The 12409-nt window shown below is 42.7% G+C and overlaps 1 protein-coding gene across 2 annotated transcripts in view; it reads left to right on the plus strand.

The window, feature by feature from the left end:
- SGCG (sarcoglycan gamma) overlaps window positions 1-12247 on the plus strand; it is a 96481-nt gene extending 84234 nt beyond the window's left edge. The window contains exons 7-8 of one of the 2 annotated variants that reach the window (XM_010379607.2): window positions 6700-6823; window positions 11464-12247. In XM_010379607.2, coding sequence (XP_010377909.1) covers window positions 6700-6823; window positions 11464-11637 — 298 coding nt within the window. In that variant the 3' untranslated portion in view covers window positions 11638-12247. Of the gene's footprint in view, window positions 1-6699; window positions 6824-7474; window positions 7647-11463 lie in introns of those variants that run through there. The other variant, XM_010379614.2, reaches the window with a different exon arrangement.
- The last annotated feature ends 162 nt before the right edge of the window (window positions 12248-12409 follow it).

The raw sequence follows: 12409 nt of genomic DNA on the forward strand, positions 1-12409 counted from the left end.
CCTTTTAAGATGAACAAGTAAGATGCAAAATACTAAACAAAGTTACTAAAACAGAGGTCTTAAGGACGAACTGAACTTTTATAGTTCACTGACTTCTGCAGTAATTAAAAGTCTGAGGCTCCCCTGAAAGACTGATTTGGATATGTCATAGATGTTTAATTGTAGCTATCTTATCTCAGTGATATTACTCTATAATGCAACATAATCTTTCACAAATTTCTGTTCATTGCAGTGACACTCCATTCCCTTCTAGACCTCAGAGATTATTAGTTTTTTTCTGTGAAGTACAGTCTTGATGAGCTTAGAAGATTATTTTATATTTTTCATGAGTTAAAAAAGTCATCTTTTTTCAAGACAGAAGCACACTTTTCAGAAATAATGAAATCCCAGCAGTAATTTGGATTACTGTGGGATGGTGCCAGCATTGATTGTGGGCAGTACTTAGAACTATGCCCTGTTATGCATTTTTTTAGGAGATAGTTTCTACAGAACTGTATGGTTTTTTTTTTTCAAGGTTCTAATGAAAGGTGATCCAATTCAAAGGAAAATATTAGAAGTCAGTACAGATACATGGAAGAAGAAATATAGGGCAACAATGTTAATATCAATGTATCAAACTATATCTGCATTTAAAAGCATGGATTCCATGAATTCAAGTGAAATACTTGAATTTCAAAGCTCATCATTGTCATAAATCATAAAGAATATTGTAAATACATTAACTATTAAAATGCAGGCATTTATTGTGTAAATACAACTACATATAGACAGTATCTTTGCATAGTTCATTAGTAAACCAAAACACAAGTTTTTATGTACAAAAACATTCAGTATAGAAGTGAGAAAATAAAAATAAAAACCCACAGACGGATCTCTATAAATGTCAACATTACAACTAGATGGTGGTCAGGTCTAACAAGAAGTGGATTGCTGAAGATCATGAATGCTTCACTTGTTAATCATGAATTTATAGGCACTGATCTTTCTCTGGAGAGTATTTGGCCAGTATGAAAGTTAACTTATCCTTGCAGCATTCTATGAAAATAAACTTTCAGGAACTTGGGTGTTTTAGAAACCACTGCTTGGGCACTAAGGAGGGAGTGAGTTCTTTCAAAAACATTTTTGTTTTTGTATTCAGGTCTCTAATCAGACAAGAAGTTATTTTTCATGTGAATGTGAAGTAGGCAAATAATTTTCTTTTGTTTTCTGAGTGGGGATACCCAGTTGTCTCACAAGTCAATCCATTCCTTGTTTATCTGTAATGCTAATTTTGTCATATATAAAGCTGCTTTTAATGGGTGCCCTATTCTTGTCCATTGTTCTGGCTTTTTTCTTCTTAAACTAATATCTGCCTAAGAGCTGTGCAATGTGTCTGGTACCTTCTAGGGCAAGTGTCCCCATCATGTCTTCTTCAGAGTTGTATTGGCTGTTTTTAGACATTTGTTTTTCATGTAATATTTTTTTCATTTTTTTTGAGACAGAGTCTCACCCTGTCACCCAGGCTGGAGTGCAATGGCATGATCTCAGCTCACTGTAGCCTCCGCCTCCTGGGTTCACGTGATTCTCCCACCTTAGCATCCTGAGTAGCTGGAATTGCAGGTGCATGCCACCATGTCTGGCTAATTTTTGTATTTTTGTAGAGATGGGGTTTCACCACGTTGGCCAAGCTAGTTTCAAACTCCTGACCTCAAGTGATTCACTCAGCCTCCCAGAGTGCTGGGATTGCAGGTGTGAACTACTGTGCCTGGCCTATTTTTCATGTAAATTTTAAAATCAGTTTTTCAGGTTTTATGAAAAACTCTCTTGGTTTTTTTTGTTGGAATTACATTGAATTCATGCCTTTATAATAATGAATTCTGTTGTCCATAAATATGGCATATCTCTCTATTCACACAGCCTTTTTTATGCCCTTTCATGTTTTATGATATTCTCCATTTAGGTTTGGTCCATAATTATTATAATTCATTACCAGGGTGTTTATAGTTTTTGTTCCTATTGAGAATGAGTTCTTTATTCTGTTACTAATAATCACTTTTCAAAGTGATTATTATTGATTTTTGCATGATCATTGTCATTGTCCAGTGGGCCCATGAACAAAGTGGCCGTGGTGGCAGGGATGGAGGTAATGCATTGGATCAGCAACATGGACTTCCACTCACCAAGGCTGTTCTGGCTACAGCCACTGCTGAGTGCCCAATTTGCCAGCAGCAGAGCTCAACACTGAGCCCTTGACATGGCACCATCTTTGGGGTGATCAGCCAGCTACCTGGTGGCAGTTGGATTATATTAGAACTCTTCCATCATGGAAAGGGCAGAGGTTTGTCTTCACTGGAATAGACAGTTAGTCTGGATATGGGTTTGCCTATCCTGCATGCAATGTTTCTGTCAAGCCCACCATCTGTGGACTCATGGAGTGCCTTATCCACCATCGTGGTATTCCACACAACATTGCCTCTGACCAAGGCCCTCCCTTTATGGCTAAAGAAGTGCAGCAGTGGACTCGTGCTCATGGAGTTCACTGGTTTTACCATGTTCCTCATCATCCTGACGCAGCTGGATAGAACGATGGAATGACCTTTTAAAGTCACAATTACAATGCCAACTAGGTGACAGTACTTTGCAGGGCTGGGGCAGCGTTCTTCAGAAGGCTGTGTATACTCTGAATCAGTGTTCAGTATGTGGTACTGTTTCTCCCATAGCCAGGATTCACGGATCCAGGAATCAAGGGGTGGAAGTGGAAGTGGCACCCCTCGCCATCACCCCAGTGATCCACTAGCAAAATTTTTGCTTCCTGTTCCTGTGACATTACGTTCTGCTGGCCTAGAGGTCTTAGTTTCAGAGGGAGGAGTGCTGCCACCAGGAGACACAACAATGATTCCATTAAACTGAAAGTTAAAGATTGCCACCTGGACACTTTGGGCTCCTCCTACTTTTAAATCAACAGGCTAAGAAGGGAGTTACAGTGTTGGTCGGGGTGATTGACCCAGACTATCAAGATGAAATCAGTCGGCCGTGCACGGTGGCTCACGCCTGTAATCCCAGCACTTTGGGAGGCTGAGGCGGGCAGATCATGAGGTCAGGAGATTGAGACCATCCTGGCTAACACGGTGAAACCTGTCTCTACTAAGATTAGCCAGGCATGGTGGCGGGCACCTGTTGTCCCAGCTACTTGGGAGGCTGAGGCAGAAGAATGGCGCGAACCCGGGAGGCAGAGCTTGTAGTGAGCCAAGATCACACCACTGCACTCAGCCTGGGCAACAGAGTGAGACTCTGTCTCAAAAAAAAAAAAAAAGATGAAATCAGTCTACTGCACCACAGAGGTAAGGAAGAATATGCATGGAATACAGGAGATCCATTAGGGCATCTCTTAGTATTACCATGCCCTGTGATTAAGGTCAATGGGAAACTACTACAGCTCAATCCAGGCAGGACTACAAATGGCCCAGACCTGTCAGGAATGAAGGTTTGGCTCACCCCAACAGGAAAAAAAGCCATGACCTGCTGAGGTGCTTGCTGAAGGCAAAGGGAATACAGAATGGGTAGCTGAAGAAGGTGGTCATCAATACCAGCTACGACCATGTGACCAGCTTCAGAAACAGGGACTGTAATTGTCATGAGTATTTTCTCCTTTTTTTTTTTTTTTTTTTTGCTAAAAACATACTTGTGCATGTATACACTTGTACTAAGAAAATACCTTAATTTTATTTTCTTTTCCTTTGTCATTTTCCATAAGATTTATTGACTTCCTGTCAGCATTTAAGTACTGTTAACTTTATGTAACGGTATTTGGGTTGGGAATTGGTGCGTTTCCAGTTGTACGGAGGATAGTGGCATGATGTTAGGCGTCATTATGACTTACTATCTTTATTTGAAGATTATGTGTGATCTCAGGAGATGTGTATGGGTTCAAGTTGACAAGGGGTGGACTTGTGATGGTGAATACTGAGTGTCAACTTGATGAGATTGAAGGACACAAAGTGTTGGTCCTGGGTGTGTCTGTGAGGGTGTTGCCAAAGGAGATTATCATTGGAGTCAGTGGGCTGGGGAAGGCACACCCACCCTTAATTGGGTGGGCACCATCTAATCAACGGCCAGCGACTATGATGCAGGCAGAAACATGTGAAAAGGCTCGCAGCCTACATCTTTTTGTCATGCTGGGTGCTCCCCACCCTCGAACACTGGACTCCAAGTTCTTCAGTCTTGAGACTCAGATGGGCTCTCTTTGCTCCTGACGCTTGCAGACAGCCTGTTGTGGGACCTTGTGATCATGTAAGTTAATACTTGATAAATTCCACTTCATATATGTATATCCTATTAGTTCTGTCCCTCTAGGGAACCCTGACTAATACACCAATCAACGGTGAGATCTCTCAAAGTCAACTTCCAAGTCTTTTGTATACATCTTTAATTGAACTAATGAGAAGAGAGTGAATAAAATCTGAAAGCTAAGTCAGTGTCTTATGTCCAGCGTCTTATGTCCTAAGAGGAAAACTGCTGTGATGGGACCTAAATATTTAATATAGAAAGATACATATTTATATATAATATATATTTTATTACACACACACACATATAAGCATCTGGATATATTTCTGTGACACTGTTCAAAACTCTTTTACTTTTCATTGAAGTCATAAATATACATTTACATATTCAGAAGAGGGTAGTTAGATATCTGACAAACTAAAATATAACAAAGACAGAAAACAAGTTATTTTGTATCTGAGTACTGTTCAAAGTGTTAATGGAAATGTATACTTCAGAGCAATCTTATCTCAGCCTTTTGGTAAAATGTGTCCCAATCTGGGTTGAACTGAAAGTTCTCATCTCCAAGTCTAGGAATAATGCAAAGGGTAAGAAGTTTGCTCTTCTTAGCAGCGTCACATTATAACATTGTTAAAAACTAGTAAATGATCCGGTCGAGGCCATTTTGTTGTCGTTTAATGACTGATTTTGGAAACAGACTCACTTTCACAAGGATCTTCAAGGTCGCAGATGGTTTGCCTGAAATGGACCAGGCTTAAAAGGCGCTTCTGTGTCCTTCCTTCCTTTCCTTCCTCCATGCAGGAAAAAAATGTAGACAATTATCCAAGGTCAAAATAGCAAACTGGGGCTGGGCGCGGTGGCTCACGCCTGTAATCCCAGCACTTTGGGAGGCCGAGGTGGGTGGATCACGAGGTCAGGAGTTCGAGACCAGCCTGGCCAAGATGGTGAAATTCCCTCTTTACTAAAAATACAAAAATAAGCCAGACACGGTGGTGGGTGCCTGTAATCCTAGGTACTTGGGAGGCTGAGGCAGGAGAGTTGCCTGAAGCCAGGAGGCAGAGGTTGCAGTGAACTGAGACCGCACCACTGTACTCTAGCCTGGGTGACAGAGCAAGACTCTGTCTCAGAAAAAGAAAAAAAAAAGAAAAGAAAAAAAAGCAAACTGGGCAGGCAGCCAGACCATGCACATGGAGCTGTACCAAAGTGTTCCCCAGCCTAACTTGACCAATAAATTCCATAAATGTCTCTTAAGTGTTTTCTCATACTCAAGGTAAGTCTTTAAAATGTGTGGCAGGTCAAACTTCACATGCTCAGAAAATGAAACTTTGCCTTCTATAACAAACAGTGATTAAAAAAAAAAAAAAACTTGCCAATTCAAGGGAGCAAGTCATCAGATGTAAAAAGTCTGTCAAATAAATGTTCAGTCAATTTAAGTGCAGATTCATTATCGGGTACTTCTGTCTTAAGCCACTTCCCTTTCTCTCTGCTCCCTGCCCCTCTCCTCCCATGAAACCCCAGCCTACAGCGGGTTCTGTTTGTTCTGCTTCCTACTGCCCTTTTAAGCGTTTCCTTGAAATCAGCATTTCAAACTTGGGCGCTGAGCAGCTGAAAAGTGTTTCAAATGATCACATTATGCCATCTGGTGGCAATGCAGCCTTTTCCAGGCAGAGGCAAGTAAGAGAATTCCTCTGGCTCTTATATTTTTGGTTCTCTTTCTGTGCTTGGCTTAACCACAAGGAGAGTCTGATTAATTGTACAAAACCAAAGGCAGCTGAGGCCAACTTCCCTCCTTTCAGTTCTATCAGTTCAGTAATTTTTCCAAAAGAAATCTTTCCATTTGCCCTGTAATCTTTCTAAAAAAGACCAAAGTTATATTCTGTCTCATGGACATGTGGAAAATGCATGTGTTGTCCTTACATCTATCTTTTTTCCTAAATAAATTGGTGTTTTAACTAAAAAAACAGGCCTGCCACAGCTACTTGAGAGGCCAAGGCAGGAGGACCTCTTGAGCCCAGGAATTTGAGGCTGCAATGCACCATGATCACCACTGTGAAGAGCCGCTGCACTCTAGCCTGGGCGACGTAGCACAAATAATTTTGTGTAGTTATTCATAAATGGCATTTTCTTCTGAAATAGCATTGCCAGAGTACTTAACTACGCCACTGGAAACTGCTGCATGGGATTAGGACTGCCTCCTGTTTTTATCGGCTTTTAGAGGATACTAATCTCATAAGCTTTCATGGATAGAAAGTTTATTTCTTACTTCACATTATTTCTGGATTTATCAACGAATAATGCACAGTATGTTACCATTTGAGAATGACTTGAAGACTTATATATTTTACTAGTTATCTTTTCCATGCTAAGTTGAGGGATTGCTGGAATGGCTTTTAATACTTTTTTCTTTTTTTTTGCTTCTTTTCCTCACCTCAGACTAGAATCCCCCACTCGGAGTCTAAGCATGGATGGCCCAAGGGGTGTGCGTATTCAAGCTCACGCTGGGAAAATCGAGGCGCTTTCTCAAATGGATATTCTTTTTCATAGTAGTGACGGAATGGTGAGTTCACAGATCCGCCTCCTACTGTATGTCCTGATGATATCCCTGAGTATCATGTCTGTAAAGCTATCAGTATTAAATTTCTAGTAGTTTGCAGGAAAACATGAAGGTCATAGAGTAGCAAATGTACAAGCAAAGCAAAAGACAATTTAGCATTGAAAGAAAGGCCAAGAAAGTCTAAAATTATTCTGTATTAGATCCAGACAGGTTTCTTTGACTGGCATTTTTGCTATCAAGTGACTTAGTGACTTGTTATTTTCTTTTCTTTTTTTTTTTTTTTTTTTTGAGACGGAGTCTCGCTCTGTCGCCCAGGCTGGAGTGCAGTGGTGGGATCTCGGCTCACTACAAGCTCCGCCTCCCGGGTTCCCGCCATTCTCCTGCCTCAGCCTCCCGAGTAGCCGGGACTACAGGCACCACCACCACGCCCGGCTAGTTTTTTGTATTTTTAGTAGAGACGCAGTTTCACCGGGTTAGCCAGGATGGTCTTGATCTCCTGACCTCATGATCCGCCCACCTCAGCCTCCCAAAGTGCTGGGATTACAGGCATCAGCCACCGTGCATGGCCCGTGACTTGTTATTTTCAAGTTGGAAAAAAAAAACCACCACAGACATTCACGGTTTACAGAGAATGTCCATTTTGCCATTTCCTAGGGATCCAGCTTCTCTGGGGATGGCTGTCACTAGGAGTCACCCACCAACAACCACTGTCACCTTCCACTGCCCAGAGTGCTGCGCTTAAGCTGCATTTCCAGTTTAAACGAAAATGAAAGATGAAAAGTAAGAATGTTTTTTCAAAGTCAACTACAATAAAGATAAAACCTGGGACTTCAAGTCTAGAAATACAGTTGTCTCCCTTTATTGACAGGGGACATGTTCCAGGACCCCTAGTGGAGGCCTAAAACCACAGAGAGTACTGAACCCTGTAAACACTGTTTTCCTGTGCATACATACCTATGCTAAAGGTTAACTTATAAATAAGGCTCAGTGAGAGATTAAGAACAGTAATAACTCACAGTAAAATGAAGTGATTATAACAATATGCCAGCATCACCGCTCTCGTGCTTTGGAGACATTATTAAGTAAAATTAACGGCGACGTGAACACAAGCACTGCAGTAACTTAACAGTGGATCTCAAATGGAGATGGCGCCTCAGTGACTCACAGGCTGGGAGCGTAGACAGGTGGAGATGCTGGGCGCAGGGATGATTTGTGTCCTGGGCTGAATGGCTCAAGATTCCATCACACTAGTCAGAAATGCGTGCCATTTAAAATGTATACATTATTTCTGGAATTTTCCATTTAATGTTATCCAGACTCAGGTTGACAGCAGATAACTAAAATCAAAACTAAAACCAAGGAAAGCGAAACAGCAGACAGCAGGGGAGGAGCTACTAAAATCTCACGGACACAAGCCAAAGTCACAACGAGGCTTAGAGCACACACTGCTCACTACTGATGCTGGAACCCTGTTAGAAAAAAAGGAAAAAGCTCGATTTCAGTCAACCAGAAAATCAGACATGTTAGGGATGTTCCTAAATGGTCTGGAAGAAAACCAAGGATGTGGTTTATAAGCTCATTCCAGTTGTATGATGCCGTATTTATAGATTTGTACAAACAACTGATCTCATCTTCTTGGCCTAAGCCCAGATATTTTCATACGTACGATGTGCTCACAATAAGCCTCTGCTGCAGGAATTGTCTTGTACATAGCTCTGTCTTACCAACAGTGAGTGCAGTGAGGGATGTGGGTTGCGTTCATTCGTGCCACCATTGCCTGGCTGTCATGCCAGACCCTGTGGAATCCAATAGGGATGGCACCATGTCCAAAACGCCAAAGAAGAGACCCACAGCCATGGAACAGGACATAGGGTTTATTGAGGACTTACCGACAGGGCAGTCCAGTAGCAGCGAGCTCGACTGGAAAACTGCTCCCGTTTGTAAAAAGCATGCAGGTTATACAGCATTTTCACTTAGCAACAACTTGCATTTAACCCAAAACAAAGGGCCTCGGTCCCCCATATGGCCTGTGTTCCAAGGGATGGGCCAGGCACTCCGATATCCTTCACAGATGTGGACTGAATCTCTGGGTTGGCCACTCCCAGACTCCTTAGCTCAGAACTCTGAACACACATTCTTCTTGGGTCCTAGAGTCATTCTCAGGGAGTGCCTGCGTTATTGCAGTCAGGTGCATCTCCATGCACCAGGTGAATGTGCTGCGATAAATGTCTGTGGACGCTGTTAGCACAATGAGAGGGCACATGGGTTTCCAAGCTCCTCCCCAGCACTGGCCCTATCATCGCACCTGTGGCAATGCACAGACCCCCCCCCCCACACACACACACATGTGAAATGTGGTGCAGCAGGCAGAGGATTCAGCTGGAAGTCAGGAAGCCTGAGTCCTAGTGCTGGATCAAATTCCCTCATTACCTGTTTGAATTCGGGCATCTTATCCGGCCCTCTCTGGGCCTGTCTCCTCAAATAGGGATGTAATATTTGCTTAATTATGTCATAGGGTTTTGAGACACTACTGTAGGAATATGGGTGCCAACATTTTGAAACTACATTACTGTGATGTTAGTAGGAAGGTGTAGTAAAGGTGTAGGTGGATATGGTGCCATCATCGAGCGGGCCGTGAGAACAGCCCCAGAGTGCGTGGGCAGGACCCATCAGAGGACAGCCTGCTAGTGGAACACAGTTCTTCAGGGTAAGCCACTGCAAGTCATAACCTATGAAGTTATGATGTCAGGAGCAGATAAATGCAGAAATAAAAATCAAGAATGTTGGAATTTCATTATGAAATCATAATGTCACTACACACTTAAAAATGTATTACCGGCCTGGTGCGGTGGCTCACGCCTGTAATCCCAGAACTTTGGGAGGCCAAGGCAGGCAGATCACGAGGTCAGATCAAGACCACCCTGGCTAACACGGTGAAACTCCGTCTCTACTAAAAATACAAAAAAACAAAACTAGCCGGGCGTGGTGGCGGCGCCTGTAGTCCTAGCTGCTTGGGAGGCTGAGGCTGGAGGATGGTGTGAACCCGGGAGGTGGAGCTTGCAGTGAGCCGAGATCGCCCCACTGCACTCCAGCCTGGGCGACAGAGCAAGACTCCGTCTCAAAAAAAAAAAAAAATTACCTTCACAAATGTAAACTTACCTTAATTTTGAAATGATATTACTTGTTTACATGAAGTAGGAGTCATTTTCACAAGCCGCACACAGCCAGACCCATAATTCGAGTGGGTCTTCCTTATGATGAGGAGCTACTTCAAAGGATGAGAGAGATTTCAACCTCTCACCAGACATAGTCCCATAAAGGCAAAAAAAAAAAAAAAAAAAAAGATGCTTGGGTGGCAGTATGTGGACTATTCCAGCGGCTGGAGTTTTGCTCGAAGAGTAGGGTCAAAAATGACAACTAGAAAAAAATTGACCAATTAACCACAAGAAAGGGGACAGGAGAAACCAACAAGTTGAAAGTGTGTTAGTGAAAAGCAAGCACCCAAAGAACCTGAAGCACTGGGTAATAACTAAAGAGATTCTACTTGAAAAGCATATTGACACCTATTTGACTTCTTTGACCCTGACTGCACCAGACCACGCAGGGCGCAGAGCTGCCTGCAAGGCTGTGGGGTCATGTGATCAAGCCTCACCTGGCAGGTCCACACCGGGGAATGCGTGCAGCTGACGACAGCAGGTTGTTAATAGATTGGAAGGCAAGGATAAGAGCCACACAAAATAAAGGAAGGAGCTCTCCTTGTTGGCAAGGACAGAATTATGCCTACCCACATGCAGTTTAATTCCTTATAACAAGTGAGTGCCTTGGAGTGGGCGACATTTGGCTGCTGGATGTGACAGTTTTTATTTCTTTATCAAAAAGATTTCCGAGCCTCAATCTTCAGCTCTTTGTTTGCATTTCAGTTTAACTAAATTATCATGTGACCAGAAAATCCAGTAGTTTTCATTTCATTTTAATTGGCTGAGTCTGTGTGTTTTCAGCATCTAATAGGAGGCCGTGCCATTTCAAATAATATTTAAAAGTTAGGGAAATGGTTGCCAGCTAATAGGATGAATTTAATTGCCTCTCATAGGAAAACAAAATCAGGAATAAAATCAGGATAAATTTCATTATTCATGGGTAGAAATTATTAAGATGAATCTAATTCGATGGATTGTACTTTATCCTAATGGGGAGGAGAGGATTTACGTAAAGTCAAAGTGAGTCACAAGATAAACGTGAATCGGCAGAATTCTAGTACGTTTGACAAACAATTTTGAAAAGCGTTTTTAGAAGTACAGCATCACAAAGCTGAAAAGCAACCCGGTTTACTGAAACAAACACACTGTGAAGGTGAAGCACGTTTCACAATGGGGTCCCATTTCTAAGCTGGACTCAAACAATGGCGAAGAGGAAAAGTGGCTGCCTCCAGCGTGGAAGGGGTTGTGAAGTCCCAGCCTGCATGTAGAGTAGAACTAGGCTTTAAAAGAATCGGATAATTACGAGATGACTTACATAAAGTCAGGTGCCTATTTTCGTTTTCTATGAGGAGAAGAAACTAATTGGAAACCTTGTGAGAGTGGGGATTTGCCGTTGACCAGGGTGGCCCTTCCTTAACACCTCGTCTCTCATCTTCTTCCGACCAGCTGGAGCTTGATGCTGAAACCGTGTGCTTACCCAAACTGGTGCAGGGGACATGGGGTCCCTCTGGCAGCTCACAGAGCCTCTACGAAATCTGTGTGTGTCCAGATGGGAAGCTGTACCTGTCTGTGGCCGGTGTGGGCACCACGTGCCAGGAGCACAGCCACATCTGCCTCTGAGCTGCCTGCGTCCTCTCGGTGAGCTGTGCAGTGCCGGCCCCAGATCTTCACACCCAGGGAACAGCTGCACATCGTGAAAGACTGAGGAAGCGTGGATGGGAAGTAAACGCTTCCAGAGGAACTCAGAAAGAAAAATGTGCCCGTGAAAAAGTGTTTGGACAAAACTACATGATCTCCAAATGCACGTGGATGAGAGACACAAAAGTTGAAGAAATGGAAAAGCAATGTGTTTTTCCACTGGATTAATTTTCACCAGAACAATTGTGAATTCTCTCTGCCTCGCCTCCCCCATCTTGTCCCTGTGGGCACACACTCGGTGCGGAGTTAACGTATGACGCTTCACTGTGGATATCTAACGTCCTGTTGAGAGTAGCCTTGCTCAATACTAAAATGCCCCGAAGCTCTATACAGCATTTCCTTTACAGCATTCAAACTTCACATCCTCCCTTCAGTTTAATGCAAGTATGTCAGGTTTCACAAGAAAAATTCCAAGTTTTGAAGGGAATTTGAGGTTGATCTGGTTTTCAAGATGTAGTCAAAGGAATAAATCACACAAAATTAAACTTTCTGTATATAGTCAATAAACAATACAAATCAACCTCATTTTTCAGATTTCACAGTTTAAGGGTGTCTTACTTTTTTAATGCTCACAAATCTTTGAGGTAGGTATTATTTTTCCCCAAGTTACTAGTGGCAAAGGCTCAGGTAGAACAAGTCACAAGATTCACTTGAACCCGGGAGGTGGAGGTTGCAATGAGCTGAGATTGCGTCA

This window comes from Rhinopithecus roxellana, chromosome 18 (assembly GCF_007565055.1).
Source record: "Rhinopithecus roxellana isolate Shanxi Qingling chromosome 18, ASM756505v1, whole genome shotgun sequence".
Lineage (NCBI taxonomy): Eukaryota > Metazoa > Chordata > Mammalia > Primates > Cercopithecidae > Rhinopithecus > Rhinopithecus roxellana.